The sequence below is a fragment of the Leucopleurus acutus genome (genome assembly GCF_964270905.1).
Source record: "Leucopleurus acutus genome assembly, chromosome: 12".
NCBI lineage: Eukaryota > Metazoa > Chordata > Mammalia > Artiodactyla > Delphinidae > Leucopleurus > Leucopleurus acutus.
Genome location: NC_139154.1, coordinates 1,552,080 through 1,572,321, shown reverse-complemented (window position 1 = coordinate 1,572,321; position 20,242 = coordinate 1,552,080). Strand labels below are relative to the sequence as shown.

General features: G+C 38.8%; 1 protein-coding gene across 2 annotated transcripts in view; it reads right to left on the bottom strand.

Annotated features, from left to right (window-relative positions):
• Positions 1–2,363: 2,363 nt before the first annotated feature.
• Positions 2,364–20,242, bottom strand: part of POLE4 (DNA polymerase epsilon 4, accessory subunit) — a 92,472-nt gene continuing 74,593 nt past the window's right edge. The window contains exons 5-6 of one of the 2 annotated variants that reach the window (XM_082851720.1): positions 3,286–3,359; positions 2,364–2,462 (exon numbers count right to left, since the gene is read on the bottom strand). In XM_082851720.1, the coding sequence (XP_082707846.1) occupies positions 2,442–2,462; positions 3,286–3,359 (95 nt within the window). In that variant the 3' untranslated portion in view covers positions 2,364–2,441. The remainder of the gene's footprint in view (positions 2,463–3,285; positions 3,360–20,242) is intronic. The other variant, XR_014326642.1, reaches the window with a different exon arrangement.

Sequence of the window (20,242 nt, the reverse complement as noted above, 5' to 3'; positions counted from 1 at the left end):
CATTATTCTGAATTCTTTTTCTGGTAGGCTGCCTATTTACTGTTCATTTGTTAGGTCTGGTAGATTTTTATCTTGCTCCTTCATCTGCTGTGTGTTTTTCTGTCTTCTCATTTTGCTTATCTTACTGTGTTTGGGGTCTCATTTTTGCAGGCTGCAGGTTCATAGTTCCTGTTGTTTTTGGTGTCTGTCCCCAGTGGCTAAGGTTGGTTCAGTAGGTTGTGTAGGCCTCCTGGTGGAGGGGACTAGTGCCTGTGTTCTGGTGGATGAGGCTGGATCTTGTCTCTCTGGTGGGCAGGTCCACGTCTGGTGTGTGTTTTGGGGTGTCTGTGGACTTATTATGATTTTAGGCAGTCTCTCTGCTAATGGGTGGGGTTGTGTTCCTGTTTTGCTAGTTGTTTGGCATAGGGTGTCCAGCACTGTAACTTGCTCATCGTTGTGTGAAGCTGGGTGCTGGCGTTGAGATGGAGATCTCTGGGAGAGTTTTGCCATTTGATATTCTGTGGAGCTGGGAGGTCTCTTGTGGACCAGTGTCCTGAAGTTGGCTCTCCCACCTCAGAGGCACAGCACTGACCCCTGGCTGCAGCACCAAGAGCCTTTCATCCAAATGGTTCAGAATAAAAGGGAGAAAAGTAGAAAGAAAGAATTAGTCAAAGTAGAAAGAAAGGAAGGAAAAAAGAAAGAAAGGAGGGAGGGAGGGAGGGAGGAAGGAAGGAAGGAAGGATGAAAGCAAGGAAAAAAGCAGGCAAGAAAGAAGATATAGTAAAATAAAATAAGATAAAATATAAGAAGTTATTAAAATAAAAAGTAATTATTAAGAAAAAATTTTTTAAAAAATACAGATAGAACCCTTGGACAAATGGTGGAAGCAAAGCTATACAGACAAAATCTCACACAGAAGATACACATACACACTCACAAAAAGAGGAAAAGGGGAAAAAATCATAAATCTTGCTCTCAAAGTCCACCTCCTCAATTTGGGATGATTCGTTTTCTAAAGGAGGGAAGGAAGGAAAGAAAGAAAGAAGATAAAGTAAAATAAAATAAAGTTATTAAAATAAAAATTAATTATTAAGAAAAAATATTTAAAAATAAACCAAAACGGACAGATAGAACCCTAGGCCAAATGGTGGAAGCAAAGCTATACAGACAAAATCTCACACAGAAGCATACACATACGCACTCACAAAAAGAGGAAAAGGGGAAAAAATCATAAATCTTGCTCTCAAAGTCCACCTCCTCAATTTGGGATGATTCCTTGTCTATTCATGTATTCCACAGATGCAGGGTACATCAAGTTGATTGTGGAGCTTTAATTCGCTGCTTCTGTGGCTGCTGGGAGAGATTTCCCTTTCTCTTCTTTGTTCTCACAGCCTCCAGGGGCTCAGCCTTGGATTTGGTCTTGCCTCGGTGTGTAGGTCACCGGAGAGCATCTGTTCTTCACTCAGACAGGACGGGGTTAAAGGAGCCGCTGATTTGGGGGCTCTGGCTCACTCAGGCCGGGGGGAGGGAGGGGCACGGAGTGTGGGGTGAACCTGCGGTGGCAGAGGCCAGCATAACGTTGCACCAACCTGAGGCGTGCCGTGCGTTCTCCTGGGGAAGTTGTCCCTGGATCCCAGGACCCTGGCAGTGGCGGGCTGCACAGGCTCCCCAGAACGGTTGTGTGGATAGTGACCTGTGCTCGCACACAGGCTTCTTGGTGGTGGCGACAGCAGCCTTTAGCGTCTCTTGCCCATCTCTAGGGTCCGCGCTTTTAGCCACAGCTCACGTCCGTCCCTGGAGCTCCTTTAAGAAGCGCTCTTAATCCCCTCTCCTCGCACACCAGGAAACAAAGAGGGAAGAAAAAGTCTCTTGCCTCTTTGGCATGTCCAGACTTTTCCCTGGACTCCCTCCCAGCTAGCAGTGATGCACTAACACCCTGCAGGCTGTGTTCCCGCCACCAACCCCAGTCCTCTCCCTGCGCTCCCACCGAAGCCTGAGCCTCAGGTCCCAGCCCCGCCAGCCCCGGCGGGTGAGCAGACAAGTGTCTCGGGCTGGTGAGTGCCAGTCGGCACCGATCCTCTGTGCGGGAATATCTCTGCTTTACCCTCCCCACCCCTGTTGTTGCGCTCTCCTCCGCGGTTCTGAAGCTTTCCCCCTCTGCCATCCACAGTCTCCACCTGTGAAGGGGCTTCCTCGTGTGTGGAAACCTTTCCTCCTTCACAGCTCCCTCTCACTGGTGCAGGCCCCATCCCTATTCCCTTGTCTCTCTTTATTCTTTTTTCTTTTGCCCTACCCAGTTACGTGGGCAGTTTCTTGCCTTTTGGGCGGTCTGAGGTCTTCCGCCAGTGTTCAGTAGGAGTTGCTCCCCGTGTAGATGTTTTTCTGGTGTATCTGTGGGAAGGTGATCTCCGCGTCTTACTCCTCCTCCATCTTCCCCTCCTCTCAACACTGTTTTTCTTATATTACACAATGTGCAACTGAATCTGTGACAAAAGTAATAATGACTAAGTGAATTGAAACAATTGTCCAGTTATATAATTCTATATAACAGTAAAAGATTGATTGTAATAGTGTAAACTCTAGATAGGGGAAGAAGCAACAAGGGAGAATCATTTCCTGGACCATAACAGACTAGTAAGACAGGCGGTCCAGAGACATTTACAATTAACAGGGCCCAGTTCAGTCATAGCACATCAAGTGGTCTCTCAATGAAGTACTCTCTTGACCTAGGAATTAGCCTTCCTAGGGCCATGGGACAAATTTGTCATGAAATGCCTCCCAAACTTTGGCTGAATTTATGACCAAAATTGGGGAACTACAAACAAAAGAAAAGCAAAGAGCTTTTCACTCACTATCCAAGTCTACAAATATTAACCTGCTGCAGTCACTGACTGACAATATACTCAGTGCTTCAGAAAAAGAGACTAAGGCAATAACAGGATGAAGCACTCTGTGATTCAGAGAGAAGAAATTAAAGATGATAACAGGATGCTCTGTGCTTTGGACAAACAGGCCTTAGATCGTTAGATGCTTTTCAAGAAGAATTTTAATGAACCTCACTTCTTGCATCTTGCCATACATAGAAAAGCACTATAATCATTAACTTGAGATATCTGTTCTTTGTGACTCTCAGTAATTTTTCACCAAGATGTATATTCAACTGCATGTACTCCCTAACAAAAATCACATATAAACTAGCTTCCCCCCTACATCTTTGGAGCAGTTCCTCAGAGCTATCTGAGAGGCTATCTCCTAGTTTATGGTCCTCAATAAAACCCTGAATAAACCTTTATTCACAACAATCACATTGTGCCTTTTTCTTCCAGTCAACACTTTCCATTTCTGTTTTATTTGCTTTGTTGCTACTAATTGCTTCAAAACTTTTTGGAAAGAGGAAAAGTAGACATAAGTTTAATTAAACAAACAAAAAAATACATACTTTGAGTTTATGCTGAGAGCACTGTCTGAGGAATCGGTGAATGGAGATTGAGAGCAAAAACCCCACAACTTGGGATAACATTTAAACAATTCTGGAAGCCAAATATCTTTTCCTGGACCTTCCAGGATATGGTGGATGTTCATATGTTTTAAGGAGAATGGAGTTATTGGATTCCTACCCAGGGAGAGCCCTGAAATCTATGAAAAAATCTTTGGTGAGAACATTAGAGGTCTTTAAAGAGAATGGAAGAATCCTCTATTATAGAAACCACTCTTGAAGCAGCTATACATAAGCATCTTTTATGTGCCTCTTACTCTAATAGGAGTATGTAATTAAAAGAATCTTTTTAATTTATAAAATAACTTGAACTTAAATATGCATGTGTTGCCCAGGGGTCATAGTAACAACTGTATTCTGATTCCTCTGGCAAATGAGTACAGCTATCCATGAGATTCAACATATGAGAAAAATCCAAAAAGAATAATGCATTCAGAACAAAATAGGCATACTACAACCCTTTCCTTTCATCTAAAAGAGGTTTGGTATTGTCAGTTTACCTCAGTTGTTTCATTTTAGCAGCTGTGGCGACCACAGAAATATATCCTTCCCCTCATTAAGACTCTAAAAATTCCTTGGGAGAGATAGTTTAATGTTTAATCAGAAATGTCAATTACTATCCAAATTTCACCAGAAAAAAATATTTAACACAAACGGAGAGAAAGACTTTGAAACCTGTGACTCCTTTAGATTTTCCTTAGCCGGTTCATACTGTGCTTAGGGGCAGGACTTCTAGAATTCTGTATGACATCAAATCTGTGATCACTCTAAAGGCTCTAACCATTCTCCATAATGGTGCTTGCATTCTGAAAATTGATTTCAGATTTTCAGGTCAAAGGAGTTCTGATTCTTCCCTTGAAAGTTTATGCTTCAACTGATCAGTCCAATTTGTCATGAATTTGTGAGTTTTATTTTAAACCTGATTTTTCCAATTTACCGCCTCTTAAAACTCTGCTCAGAATGCTTGATTAGGGTTTAACAATGTGTATCTGGTTTAAACAATTTCTTGTCTAATAAGATACTCTACCTTTTCTTTTTTCTTTTCTTTTCTTTTCTTTTTTTTTTTTTTGCTATTTTCACCCTTTTTTAATTTAATTTTTTTATACAGCAGGCTCTTATTAGTTCTCTATTCTATACGTATTAGTGTATATACATCAATCCCAATCTCCTAATTCATCCCATTACCACCACCATGCCCCACCCCACTTTCCCCCCTTGGTGTCCATAAATTTGTCCTCTACATCTGTGTCTCTATTTCTGCCCTGCAAACTGGTACATCTGTACCATTTTTCTAGGTTCCACATATATGCGTTAAAATACGATATTTGTTTTCCTCTTTCTGACTTACTTCACTCTGTATGACACTCTCTAGGTCCATCCACATCTCTACAAATGACGCAATTTCGTTCCCTTTTATGGTTCAGTAATATTCCATTTATATCTTCTTTATCCATTCGTCTGTCAATGGGCATTTAGGTTGCTTCCATGACCAGGCTATTGTAAACAGTGCTGTAATGAACATTGGGGTGCATGTGTTTTTTGAACTATGGTTTTCACTGGGTATAAGCCCAGTAGAGGGATTGCTGGGTCATATGGCAATTCTGTTTTTAGTTTTTTAAGGAACCTCCATACTGTTCTCCATAGTGGCTGTATCAATTTACATACCCACCAACAGTGCAAGAGGGTTCCCTTTTCTCCACACCCTCTCCAGCATTTATTGTTTCTAGATTTTTGATGATGCCCATTCAAAACTACCTCATTGTAGTTTTGATTGCATTTCTCTAATAATTAGTGGTGTTGAACAGCTTTTCATGTGCCTCTTGGCCATCTGTATGTCTTCTTTGCAGAAATGTCTATTTAGGTCTTCTGCCCACTTTATCTTTGGGTTGTTTGTTTTTTTAATATTGAGCTGCATGAGCTGTTTATATATTGTAGAGAGCAATCCTTTGTCCATTGATTCCTATGCAAATATTTTCTCCCATTCTGAGGGTTGTCTTTTCATCTTGTTTGTGGTTTCCTTTGCTGTGCAAAAGCTTTTAAGTTTCATTAGGTCCAATTTGTTTATATTTGTTTTTATTTTTGTTACTCTAGGAGATGGATCAAAATACATCTTGCTGTGATTTATGTCAAAGACTGTTCTGCCTATGTTTTCCTCTAACAGTTTTGTAGTGTCCAGTCTTACATTTAGGTCTTTAATCCGTTTTGAGTTTATTTTTGTGTATGGTGTTAAGGAGGGTTCTAATTTCATTCTTTTACATGTAGCTGTCCAGTTTTCCCAGCACCACTTATTGAAGAGACTGTCTTTCCTCCATTGTATATACTAGTCTCCTTTGTCATAGATTAGTTGACCATAGGTGTGTGGGTTGATCTCTGGGCTTTGTATCCTGTTCCATTGATCTATATTTTGGTTTTTTTTGCCAGTATCATATGTCTTCATAACTGCAGCTTTATAGTATAGTCTGAAGTCAGGGCATCTGATTCCTCAAGCTCTGTTTTTTTCCCTCAAGATTGTTTTGGCTATTTGGGATCTTTTGTGTCTCCATGCAAATTTTAAGATTTTTCATTCTAGTTCTGTAAAAAGTGGCATTGGTAATATGATAGGGATTGGACTGAATCTGTAGATTCTTTGGGTAGTATAGGCATTTTCACAATATTGATTCTTCCAATCCAGGGACATGGTATATCTCTCCTTCTGTTTGTGTCATCTTTGATTTCTTTTATCATTGTTACAGTTTTCTGAGTACAGGTCTTTTACCTCCTTAGGTAGGTTTATTCCTAGGTATTTTACTCTTTTTGTTGCAATAGTGAATGGGACTATTTCCTTAATTTCTCTTTGTGATCTTTCATTGTTAGTGTATAGGAATGTAAGAGATTTCTGTGCTTTAATTTTGTATCCTGGAACTTTACCAGATTCATTGATTAGCTATAGTAGTTTTCTGGTAGCATCTTTTAGATTCTCTATATAGGATCATGTCATCTGTAAACAGTGACAGTTTTAATTCTTCTTTTCCAATGTGTATTACTTTTATTTCTTTTCTTCTCTAATTGCCATGGCTAGGACTTCCAAAACTATGTTGAATAATATTGGCGAGAATTGTCTTGTTCCTGATTTTTGAGGAAATGCTTTCAGTTTTTCACCATTGAGAATGGTATTTGCTGTGGGTTTGTCATCTATGGCCTTTATTATGGTGAGCTAGGTTCACTCTATGCCCACTTTCTGGAGTTTTTTTTATCATACATGGACGTTGAATTTTGTCAAAGCTTTTTCTGCATCTATTAAGATGATCATATGGTTTTTATCCTTCAATTTGTTAACATGGTTTATCACACTGATTGATTTACATATATTGAAGAATCCTTGCATTCCCAGGATAAACCCCACTTGATCATGGTGTATGATTCTTTTAATGTGCTGTTGGATTCTGTTTGCTACTATTTTTTTTTGAAGATTTTTGCATCTATGTTCATAGTGATATTGTTCTGTAGATTTCTTTCTATGTGACATCTTTGTCTGGTTTTGGTATCAGGGTGATGGTGGTCTCATAGAATGAATTGAAGGTGTTCCTCCGCCTGCTATATTTTGGAAGAGTTTGAAAAGGATAGGTGTTAACTCTTCTCTAAATATTTGATAGAATTCACCTGTGAATCCATCTGGTCGTGGGCTTTTGTTTGTTAGATGATTTTTAATCACAATCTCAATTTCAGTGCTTGTGATTGGTCTGTTTATATTTTCTATTTCTTCCTGGTTCAGTCTCAGGAGGTTGTGCTTTTCTAAGAATTTGCCCATGTCTTCCAGGTTATCCATTTTATTGGCATAGAATTGCCTGTAGTAATCTCTCATGATCGTTTTATTTCTGCAGTGTCAGTTGTTACTTCTCCTTTTGCATTTCAAATTCTATTGATTTGAGTCTTCTCCCTTCTTTTCTTGATGAGTCTGGCTAATGGTTTATCAATTTTGTTTATCTTCTCAAAGAACCAGCTTTTAGTTTTATTGATCTTTGCTATTATTTCCTTCATTTCTTTTTCATTTATTTCTTTTTCTTACATCTTTATTGGAGTATAATTGCTTTACAATGGTGTGTTAGTTTCTGCTTTATAACAAAGTGAATAAGTTATACATATACATATGTTCCCATATCTCTTCCCTCTTGCCGGCCCCTCCCTCCCACCCTCCCTATCCCACCACTTTAAGTGATCACAAAGCACTGAGGTGATCTCCCTCTGCTATGTGGCTGCTTCCCACTAGCTATCTATTTTACACTTGGTACTGTATATATGACCATGCCACTCTCTCACTTTGTCACAGCATACCCTTTCCCCTCCCTGTATCCTCAAGTCCACTCTCCAGTAGGTCTGCATCATTTTTCCTGTCTTGTCTAGGTTCTTCAGGACCTCTTTTTTTTTTTTTTTGGTACCATATATATGTGTTAGCATATGGTATTTGCTTTTCTCTTTCTGACTTACTTCACTCTGTATGACAGTCGCTAAGTCCATCCACCTCTCTACAAATAACTCAGTTTTGTTCCTTTTTATGGCTGGGTAATAGTCCATTGTATATATGTGCCACATCTTCTTTATCCATTCATCTGTTGATGGACACTTTGGTTGCTTCCATGTCCTGGCTATTGCAAATAGAGCTGCAATGAATATTTTGGTACATGACTCTTTTTGAATTATGGTTTTCTCAGGGTATATGCCCAGTAGTGAGATTGCTGGGTCATATGGTAGTTCTATTTTTAGTTTTTTAAGGAACCTCCATACTGTTCTCCATCATGGCTGTATCAATTTACATTCCCACCCATAGTGCAAGAGGGTTCCCTTTACTCCACACCCTCTCCAGCATTTATTGTTTGTAGATTTTTTGATAATGGTCATTCTGACCGGTGTGATATGATATCTCACTGTAATTTGATTTGCATTTCTGTAATGATTAATGATATTGACCATTCTTTCATGTATCTGTTGGCAATTGGTATATCTTCATTGGAGAAATATTTATTTAGGTATTCTGCCCATTTTTGGATTGCATGGTTTGTTTTATTTGATATTGAGCTGCATGAGCTGCCTGTAATTTTGGATGTTAATCCTTTGTCAGTTGCTTCATTTGCAAATATTTTCTTCCATTCTGAGGGTTATCTTTTTGTCTTGTTTATGGTTTCCTTCTGATGTGCAAAAGCTTTTAAGTATCATTAGGTCCCATTTGTTTATTTTTGTTTTCATTTACATTACCCTAGGTGGTGGATCAAAAAAGATCTTGCTGTGATTTATGTCAAAGTGTGTTCTGCCTGTTTTCCTCTAAGAGTTTGATGGTGTCTGGCCTTACATTTAGGTCTTTAATCCATTTTGAGTTTATTTTTGTGTATGGTGTTAGGGAGTGTTCTATTTTCCTTCTTTTACATGTAGCTGTCCAGTTTTCCCTGCACCACTTACTGAAGAGGCTGTCTTTTCTCCACTGTATATTCTTGCCTCCTTTATCAAAGATAAGGTGACCATATGTGTGTGGGTTTATCTCTGGGCTTTCTATACTGTTCCATTGATCTATATTTCTGTTTCTGTGCCAGTACCATACTGTCTTGATTACTGTAGCTTTGTAGTATAGTCTGAAGTCAGGGAGCCTGATTCCTCCAGCTCCATTTTTCTTTCTCAATATTGCTCTGGATATTCGGGGTCTTTTGTGTTTCCATACAAATTGTGAAATATTTTGTACTAGCTCTGTGAAAAACACCAGTGGTAGTTTGATAGGGATTGCATTGAATCTGTAGATTGCTTTGGGTAGTAGAGTCATTTTCACAATGTTGATTCTTCCAATCCAAGAACATTGTATATCTCTCCATCTATTTGTATCATCTTTAAATTCTTTCATCAGTGTCTTATAATTTTCTGCATACATGTCTTTTATCTCTTTAGGTAGGTTTATTCCTAGATATTTTATTCTTTTTGTTGCAATGGTAAATGGGAGTGTTTTCTTAATTTCACTTTCAGATTTATCATCTTTAGTGTATAGGAATGCAAGATTTCTGTGCATTAATTTTTTATCCTGCTACTTTACCAAATTCATTGATTAAGTCTGTAGTTTTCTGGTAGCATCTTTAGGATTCTCTATGTATAGTATCATGTCATCTGCAAACAGTGACATCTTCACTTCTTCTTTTCCAGTTTGGATTCCTTTATTTCTTTTTCTTCTCTGATTGCTGTGGCTAAAACTTCCAATACTATGTTGAATTATAGTGGTGAGAGTGGGCTACCTTGTCTTATTCCTGATCTTAGTGGAAAAGGTTTCAGTTTTTCACCATTGAAGATGATGTTGGCTGTGGGTTTGTCATATATGGCCTATATTATGTTGAGGAAATTTCCTTGTATGCCTACTTTCTGGAGGGTTTTTTATCATAAATGGATGTTGAATGTTGTTGAAAGGTCTCTCTGCATCTATTGAGATGATCATATGGTTTTTCTCCTTCAGTTGGTTAATATGGTGTATCACATTGATTGATTTGCACATATTGAAGAATCCTTGCATTCCTGGGATAAACCACACTTGATCATAGTGTATGATCCTTTTAATGTGCTGTTGGATTCTGTTTGCTAGTATTTTGTTGAGGATTTTTGCATCTATGTTCATCAGTGATATTGGCCTGTAGTTTGCTTTCTTTGTGACATCTTTCTCTGGTTTTGGTATCAGAGTGATGGTGGCCTCATAGAATGAGTTTGGGAGTTTTCCTCTCACTGTTATATTTTGGAAGAGTTGAGAGGGATAGGGGCAGTTCTTCTCTAAATGTTTGATAAAATTCGCCTGTGAAGCCATCTGTTCTTAGGCCTTTGTTTGTTGGAAGATTTTAAATCACAGTCTCAATTTCAGTGCTTGTGATTGGTCTGTTGATACTTCCTATTTCTTCCTGGTTCAGTCTCGGAAGATTGTGCACTTCTAAGAATTTGTCCATTTCTTCCAGGTTGTCCATTTTATTGGCATATAGTTGCTTGAATTAACCTCTCATGATCCTTTGTATTTCTTCAGTGTCAGTTTTTACTTCTTTTTCATTTCTAATTCTATTGATTTGAGTTTTCTTCCTTTTTTTCTTGATAAGTCTGGCTAATGCTTTATCAATTTTGTTTATCTTCTCAAAGAAACAGCTTTTAGTTTTATTGATCTTTGCTATCATTTCCTTCATTTCTCTTTCATTTATTTGTGATCTGATCTTTATCATTTCAGTCCTTCTGCTAACACTGTGTTTTTTTTTTTTTTCTTCTTTCTCTAATTGCTTGAAGTGTAAGTTTAGGTTGTTTATTTGAGTTGTTTCTTGAGGTAGGATTGTATCGCTGTAAACTTTCCTCTTGGAACTGCTTTTGCTGCATCCCATAGGTTTGGGTCATCGTGTTTTCATTGTCATTTGTTTCTAGGTATTTTTTGATTTCCTCTTTGATTTCATCAGTGATCTCTTGGCTATTTAGTACTGTATTGTTAGCGTCCAACTATTTTTATTTTTTACAGATTTTTTTCCTTTAGTTGATATCTAGTCTCATAGGGTTGTGGTCAGAAAAGATACTTGATAAGATTTCAAATTTCTTAAATTTATCAAGGCTTGATTTGTGACCCTAGATATGATGTATTCTGGTGAATGTTCCATGAGCACTTGAGAAGAAAGTGTATTCTGTTGTTTTTGGATGCAATGTCCTATAAATATCAATTACGTCCATCTTGTTTAATGTATCATTTCAAGCATGTGGTTCTTTATTTATTTTCATTTTGGATGATCTGTCCATTGGTGAAAGTGTGGTTTTAAAATTTCCCTAGTATGACTGTGTTACTGTCATTTTCCCCTTTTATGGCTGTTAGCATTTGCCTTATGTATTGAGGTGCTCCTATATTGGGTGCATAAATATTTACTATTGTTATATCTTGGATTATCTTGGATTATCTTGGAATGATCCCTTGATCATTATGTAGTGTCCTTTTTTGTCTCTTGTAATAGTCTGTATTTTAAAGTCTATTTTGTCTGATATGAGAATTGCTACTCCAGGTTTCTTTTGATTTCCATTTGCATGGAATATCTTTTTCAATTCCCTTAGTTTCCGTCTCTGTGTGCCCCTAGGTCTGAAGTGGGTCTCTTGTAGACAGCATATACATGGGTCATGCTTTTGTAACCATTCAGCCAGTCTATGTCTTTTGGTTGGAGCATTTAATATATTTACATTTTAGGTAATTATCGATATGTATGTTCCTATTCCCATTTTCTTAATGGTTTTGTGTTTGTTATTGTAGGTCTTTTCCTTCTCTTTTGTTTCCTGCCTAGAGAATTTCCTTTAGCATTTGTGTAAAGCTGGTTTGGTGGTGCTGAATTCTCTTAGCTTTTGCTTGTCCATAAAGGTTTTAATTTCTCTGTCGAATTTGAATGAGAATTTTGCTGGGTAGAGTAATGTTGGTTGTAGGTTTTTCTCTTTCATCACTTTAAATATGTCCTGTGACTCCCTTCTGGCTTTCAGAGTTTCTGCTGAAAGATCAGCTGTTAACCTTATGGGGTTTCCTTTGTATGTTATTTCTTGTATTTCCCTTGTTGCTTTTAATATTTTTTCCTCGTATTTAATTTTTGTTAGCTTGATTAATATGTGTCTTGTCGTGTTTCTCCTTGTATGTATCCTGTATGGGACTCTCTGTGATTCCTGAACTTGACTGACGCTTTCCTTTCCCATATTAGGGAAGTTTTCAACTATAAACTCTTCAAATATTTTCTCATCCCTTTGTTTTTCTCTTCTTCTCTGGGATCTCTATTATTCGAATGTTGGTGTATTTAATGTTGTCCCAGAGGTCTCTGAGACTGTCCTCAATTCTTTTCATTCTTTATTCTGCTCTGTGGTCGTTATTTCCACTATTTTATCCTCCAGGTCACTTATCCGTTCTTCTGCCTCAGTATTTCTGCTATTGATTCCTTCTAGAGAACTTTTTTTTTTCTGTACGTGGCCTCTCCCATTGTGGAGCACAGGCTGCGGATGCGCAGGCTCAGCAGCCATGGCTCATGGGCCCAGCCGCTCCGTGGCACATGGGATCTTCCTGGACCAGGGCACGAACCCTTGTCCCCTGCATTGTCAGGCAGACTCTCAACCACTGTGCCACCAGGGAAGCCCCCTTCTAGAGAATTTTTAATTTCATTTATTGTGTTTTTCATCATTGGTTGTTTGCTCTTTTGTTCTTCTAGGTCCTTGTTAAACGTTTCTTGTATTTTCTCCATTCTATTTCCAAGATTTTGGATCATCTTTACTATCATTACTCTGAATTCTTTTTCAGGTAGCCTGTCTATTCCCTCTTTGTTTGTTTGGTCTGGTGAGTTTTTACCTTGCTCCTTCACCTGCTGTGTGTTTCTCTGTCTTCTCATTTTTCTTAACTTACTGTGTTTGGTGTCTGCTTCTCACAGGCTGCAGTTTCATAGTTCCTGTTGTTTTTGGTGTCTGCCCCCAGTGGCTAAGTTTGGTTTAGGGGGTTGTGTAGGCTTCCTGGTGGAGTAGGCTGGTGCCTGTGTTCTGGTGGATGAGGCTGGATCTTGTCTTTCTGGTGGGCAGGACCTTGTCCAATGGTGCATTTTGGTGTGTCTGTGACCTTATTATGATTTTAGGCAGGCTCTCTGCTAATGGGTTGTGTTGTGTTCCTGTCTTTCTAGTTGTTTGGCATAGGGTTTCCAGCACTGTAGGTTGCTGGTCGTTGAGTGGAGCTGGGTCTTAGCATTGAGATGGAGATCTCTCGGAGAGCTTTTTCCTTTTGATATTACATGGAGCCAGGAGGTCTCTGGTGGACCAATGTCCTGAACTCGGCTCTCCCACCTCAGAGGAACAGGCCTCACACCTGGCTGGAGCAAGAAGACCCTGTCAGCCATACAGCTCAGGAGAAAATAGAGAAAGAAAGAAAGAAAGAAAGAAAGAAAGAAAGAAAGAAAGAAAGAAAGAAAGAAAGAAAGAAAGAAAGAAAGAAAGAAAGAGAAAGAAAGAAAGAAAGAAAGGAAGGAAGGAAGGAAGGAAGGAAGGAAGGAAGGAAGGAAGGAAGGAAGGGAGAAAGAAAGAAAGAAAGAAAGAAAGAAAGAAAGAAAGAAAGAAAGAAAGAAAGAAAGAAAGAAAGAAAAGGAAGGAAGGAAAGAGAGAGAGAGAAAGGAAGGAAGGAAGAAATAAAGAGAAAGAAGGAAATAAAGAAGGAAAGGAAGAAGTTATTAAAATAAAAAATTATTAAAAATAAAAAACTAAAAAGTAATTTAATAAAAGAAAGAAGAGAGCACTCAAACCAAAAAACAAATCCACCAATGATAACAAGCACTAGAAACTATGCTAAAAAAAAAGGACAGACAGAACCCTAGGACAATTGGTAAAAGCAAAGCTATACAGACAAAATCACACAAAGAAGCATACACATGCACACTCACAAAAAGAGAAAAAGGAAAAAAATATATACATATCTATATATATTAAAAAAGGAAGAGAGCAACCAAATCAATAAATCTACCCATGATAATAACCTCTAAATACTAAACTAATATAAACATAAGACCAGAAAATATTAGATGCAGAAAGCAAACCCCAAGTCTATAGTTGTTCCCAAGGTCCACTACCTCAGTTTTTGGATGATTTGTTGTCTGTTCAGGTATTCCAGAGATGCAGCGTACATCAAGTTGATTGTGGAGATTTAATCCACTGCTTCTGAGGCTGCTGGGAGAAATATCCCTTTCTCTTCTTTGTTCGCACAGCTCCTGGGGTTCCGCCTTGGGTTTGGCCCCACCGTTGCGTGTAGGTTGCCTGAGGCCATCTGTTCCCCATTCAGACAGTACGGGGTAAAAATAGCCTCTGATTAGGGGGTTCTGGCTCACTCAGTCTGGGGGAAGTGGGGCGAGTGGAGGTGTACAGAATGCAGGGTGAGCCTGCCATGGCAGAAGCTGGGATGACGTTGCAACAGCCTGAGGCATGCTGTGTGGTCTCCTGGGGACATTTTCCATGGATCACAGGACGCTAGCAGTGGCCGGCGGCACAGGCTCCCAGGAAGGGAAGTGTGGATAGTGACCTGTGCTTGCACACAGGCTTCTTGGTGGCTGCAGCAGCAGCCTTAGTGTTTCATGCCCATCTCTGGGTCTGAGCTGATAGCCACGGCTCAACCCCATCTCTGGAGCTCATTTAGGCAGTGCTCTGCATCCCCTCTCCTCGCACACCCCAAAACAATTGTCTCTTGCCTCTTAGGCAGGTCCAGACCTTTTCCCGGACTCCCTTCTGGCTAGCTGTGGCTCACTAGTCCCCTTCAGGCTGCTGTGTTCACGGAGTCAACCCCAGTCCTCTTCCTGGGATCTGACCTCTGAAGCTTGAGCCTCAGCTCCCAGCCCCCACCCGCCCTGGCGGGTGAGCAGACAAGCCTCTCGGGCTGGTGAGTGCTGGTCGGCACTGATTCTCTGTGAGAGAATCTCTCTGCTTTGCCCTCTGCACCCCTGTTGGTGTGCTCTCCTCCCTGGCTCCGAAGCTTTCCCCCACCCACCCACCGTCTCTGCCAGTGAAGGGGCTTCCTAGTGTGTGGAAACTTTTCCTCCTTCACAGCTCCCTCCCAGAGGTGTAGGTACTGTCCCTATTCTCTTATCTCTTTTTTCCTTTGCCCTACCCAGGTACGTGGGGAGTTTCTTTCCTTTTGGGAAGTCTGAGGTCTTCTGCCAGTGTCCAGTATGTGTTCTGTAGGAGCTATTCCACATGTAGATGTATTTGTGATGTATTTGTGGGGAGGAAGGTAATCTCCACGTCTTACTCCTCTGCCGTCTTGAAGGTCTTCCCCTCTGCAGGTGGATTCTTAACCAATGAGCCACCAGGGAAGCTCAGCAGTATAATTAACAATATTGTATTAGTTTCAGGTGTACAGCAAAGTGATTCAGTTATACATATACATGTATCTATCCTTTTTCAAAGTCTTTTCCCGTTTAGGTTGTTATATAATATTGAGCAGAGTTCCTTGTGTTATACAGTAGGTCCTTGTTGGTTATCCATTTTAAATATAACAGTGTGTACATGTCAATCCCAAACTCAATAACTATCCCTCCCCCGCAACCTTCCCCCACCCAGTAACCATAAGTTCCTTCTCTAAGTCTGTGAGTCTGTTCCTGTTTTGTATATAAGTTCATTTGTATCATTTTTATTAGAATCTACATATAAGCAATATCATACGATATTTCTCTTTCTCTGTCTGACTTACTTCACTCGGTATGACAATCTCTAGGCCCATCCGTGTTCCTGCAAGTGGCATTATTTCGTTCTTTTTAATGCCTGAGTAATATTCCATTCTATATATGTACCACATCTTCTTTATCCATTCCTCTGTTTATGGATATTTAGGTTGCTTCCATGTCCTAGCTATTGTAAATAGTGCTGCAATGAACATTGGGGTGCAAGTATATTTTCGAATTATGGTTTGCTCTGGTTATATGCCCAGGAGTTGGATTGTTGGGTCATATGGTGGTTCTACTTTTAGTTTTTTCAGTACCCTCCATACTGTTTTCCATAGTGGCTATATCAATTTACATACCCACCAACAGTGTCTGAGGGTTCCCTTCTCTCCACACCTTTTCCAACATCTATTCTTTGTGGATTTTTTGATGATAGCCATTCTGACTGGTGTGAGGTGACACTTCATTGTAGTTTTGATATGCATTTCTCTAATAATTAGCAATGTTGAACATCTTTTCATGTGCCTCTTGGCCATCTGTATGTCTTCTTTGGAGAAATGTCTATTTAGGTCTTCTGTGCACTTTTTGATTGGGTTGTATGTTTTTTTCAATATTGAGCTGCACGAGCTGTTTCTATATTTTAGAGATTAACCCCTTGTCAGTTGCTTTGATTGCAAATATTTTCTCCCATTCTGAGGGCTCTCTTTTTGTCTCGTTTATGGATCCCTTTAATGTGCAAAAGCTTTTAAGTTTAATTAGGTCCCTTTTGTTTATTTTTGTTTTTATTTTTATTACTCTAGAAGGTGGGTCACAAAAGATCTTGCTGCACTTTATGTCAGAGTTTTCTGCTTATGTTTTCCTCTAATAGTTTTGAAGTGTCTGGTCTCACTTTTAGCTCTTCAATCTATTTTGAGTTTATTTTTGTGTATGGTGTTAGGGAGGGTTCTAATTTCATTCTTTTACATGTAGCTGTCCAGTTTTCCCAGCACCACTTATTTAAGAGACTCTCTTTTCTCCATTGTATATTATTGCCTCCTTTGTCATAGATTAGGTGACCATAGGTGTGTGGGTTTATCTTTGGGCTTTCTGTCCTGTTCCATTGATCTATATTTCTGTTTTTGTGCCAGTATGATACTGTCTTGATAGCTGTAGCATTGTAGTATAGTCTGAAGTCAGGGAGCCTGATTCCTTATTCTTCCAGCTCCGTTTTTCTTTCTCAAGCTTGATTTGGCTATTTTGGGTGTTTTGTGTTTCCAAATAAATTGTAAAAATTTTGTTCTAATTCTGTGAAAAATGTCATTGGTAATTTGATAGGGATTGCATTGAATCTTTAGATGCTTTGGGTAGTATAGACATTTTCACAATATTGAGTCTTCCAATCCAAGAACATGGTATATCTCTCCATCTGTTTGTGTCATCTTTGATTTCTTTCATCAGTGTCTTATAGTTTTCAGAGTATGGTTCTTTTACTTCCTTAGGTAGGCTTATTTCTAGGTATTTTATTCTTTTTGTTGCAATGGTAAATGTGATTGCTTTCTTAATTTCTCTTTCTGATCTTTCGTTGTTAGTGTATAGGAAGAGATTTATGTGTATTAATTTTGTATCCTGCAACTTTACTAAATTCATTATCTCTAGTAGTTTTCTGGTAGCATCTTTAGGATTTTCTATGTATAGTATCATGTCATCTGCAAACAGTGACAGTTTGGATTCCCATTTGGATTCATTTTACTTCTTTTTCTTCTCTGATTGCCAAGGCTAGCACTTCCAAAACTATGTTGAATAAAAGTGGCAAGAGTAGACATCCTTGTCTTGTTCCTGATCTTAGAGGAAATGCTTTCAGCTTTTCACCATTGAGAATGATATTTGCTGTGGGTTTGTCATATATGGCCTCTATGATGTTGATGTAGGTTCTGTTTTTGCCTACTTTCTGGAGAGTTTCATCATAAACAGGTGTTGGATTTTGGCAAAAGCTTTTTCTGCATCTATTGAAATGATCATATGGTTTTTATTCTTCAATTTGTTAATATGGTATATCACATTGATTGATTTGCATATGTTGAAGAAGCTTTGCATCCCTGGGATAAATCCCACTTGATCATGGTGTATGATCCTTTTAATGTGTTGTTGGATTCTGTTTGCTAGTATTTTGTAGAGAATTTTTGCATCTATATTCATCAGTGATAATTGGCCTATAATTTTTTTGTGTGATATCTTTGGTTAGTTTTGGTATCAGGGTGATGGTGGCCTCGTAGAATGAGTTTGGGAGTTTTCCTTCCTCTGAAAATTTCTTGGATGGTTTCAGAAGGACAGGTGTTAGCTCTTCTCTAAATGTTTCATAGAATTCACCTGTGAAGCCATCTGGCCTTAGACTTTTGTTTGCTGGGAGTTTTTAAATCACAGTTTCAATTTCAGTACTTGTGACTGGTCTGTTCATATTTTCTATTTCTTCCTGGTTCAGTCTTGGGAGATTGTATCTTTCTATGAATTTGTCCATTTCTTCCAGGTTGTCCATCTTTTTGGCATACAGTTGCTTGTTGTAGTCTCTTATGATCCTTTGTGTTTCTGTGGTGTCAATTGTAACTTCTTTTTCATATCTGATGTTATTGATTTGTGTTCTCCCCCTTTTTTTCTTGATGAGTCCTGCTAAATGTTTATAAATATTATATTTTTAAAGAATCAGCTTTTAGTTTCATTGATCTTTGCTGTTGTTTTCTTCATGTCTATTTCATTTATTTCTGCTCTGATTTCTTTCCTTCTACTAATTTTAGGTTTTGTTGGTTTTTCTTTCTCCAGTTGCTTAGGTGTAAGGTTAGGTTGTTTATTTGTGATTTTTCTTGTTTCCTGAGGTAAGATTGTGTTGCTATAAACTTGCCTCTTAGAACTGCTTTTGCTGCATCCCATAGGTTTGGATCATTGTGCTCTCATTTTCATTTGTCTCTAGGTATTTTTTGATTTCTCCAGTGATCCATTGGTTCTTTAATAGCATATTGTTTATCCTCTACGTGTTTGTGTTTTTTACATTTTTTTCCCTTGTAGTTTACTTCTAATCTTAAAGCGGTGTGGTCAGAAAAGATGCTTGATATGATTTCAATTTTCTTAAATTTATCAAGGCTCACTTTGTGGCCCAGGATGTCGTCAATCCTGGAGAATGTTTCATGTGCACATGAAAAGAATGTGTATTCTGCTGCTTTTGGTTGGAGTGCGCTATAAATATCATTTAAGTCCATCTGGTCTAATATGTCATTTAAGGCAGTGTTTCCTTATTGATTTTCTGTCCGGATGATCTGTCCATTGATGAAAGTGGGGTGTTAAAGTCCCCCACTATTATTGTGTCACTGTCAATTTCTCCCTTTATGGCTGTTAGTATTTGCCTTATATATTGAGGTGTTCCTGTGTTGACTGCATATATATTTACAATTGTTATCTTCTTCTTGGATTGATCCCTTGATCATTATGTAGTGCCTTTCATTGTCTCTTGTAATTCTTTATTTTAAAGTCTATTTTGTCTGATATGAGTATTGCTACTCCAGCTTTCCTTTGATTTCCATTTGCATGGACTACAGTAAGTCTCCTACATATGAACAAGTTCTGTTCCAAGAACACGTTCATAAGTCCAATTTGTTCATAAGTCCTCAAAGTTAACCTAGATACCCAACTAACACAATCAGCTATATAGTACTGTACTGTAATAGGTTTATAATACTTTTCACCAAAATAATACATAAAAACAGATAAAAATAAAGAAAACATTTAAAATCTTACAGTACAGTACCTTGAAAAGTAGACTAGTACAGTACAACAGCTGGCATACAGGGGCTGGCATCGAGTGAACAGGCAAGAAGAGTTACTGACTGGAAGGGAGAGGAGGTGGAAGGTGGTAGAGCTGAAGGATCATCAGCAATAGGAGATGGAGGACAAGCTGAAATTTCACTCATACCTGACATTGATGGCACAGGTTCTGGTTCCTTGCTGGATTCCATTCTATCTACCCTCTTGAAAAAATGATCCAGTGATGTCTGGGTAGTAGATCTTTTTGTCTCATCATAATGACATGGTAGCACTGGATTGCATTCTGAACAGCTGCTGCAACCTTTGTGTACCCTTCTATGTTTGGGTGCCTCAAAAACTAACAGTGCCTCCTCAAATAAAGAAAATCCCCTTGCCATTTTCTGTGTCATGAATCTCTTCTTTTTTCAGTTACTTCTTCTTCCTCTTGTCTCTCTTATCCTTTCTTGGCACTCGGCGCTTCTTAGCAGTACCAACTACATCACCACTGCTTTTACACTTGCTTCCATACATCCTTGGCTTGAAACAAAGATACTGTACTATTGTAGTCTATACAGTACTGTACAGTAAAGTACACAAAAGCACAACCACTTGTAGAGGATGCACACACATGACAATGTACACCAGACATATGAACTAACTTACATGATTGGACATGTGAACGCACGTTTGCCTCTTTGAAAGTCTGCAAGTTGAATGTTTGTATGTAGGGGACTTACTGTACCTTTTTCCATCCCCTCATTTTCAGTCTGTATGTGTCCCTATGTCTGAAGTAGGTCTCTTGTAGACAGCATATATATGGGTCTTATTTTCTGCA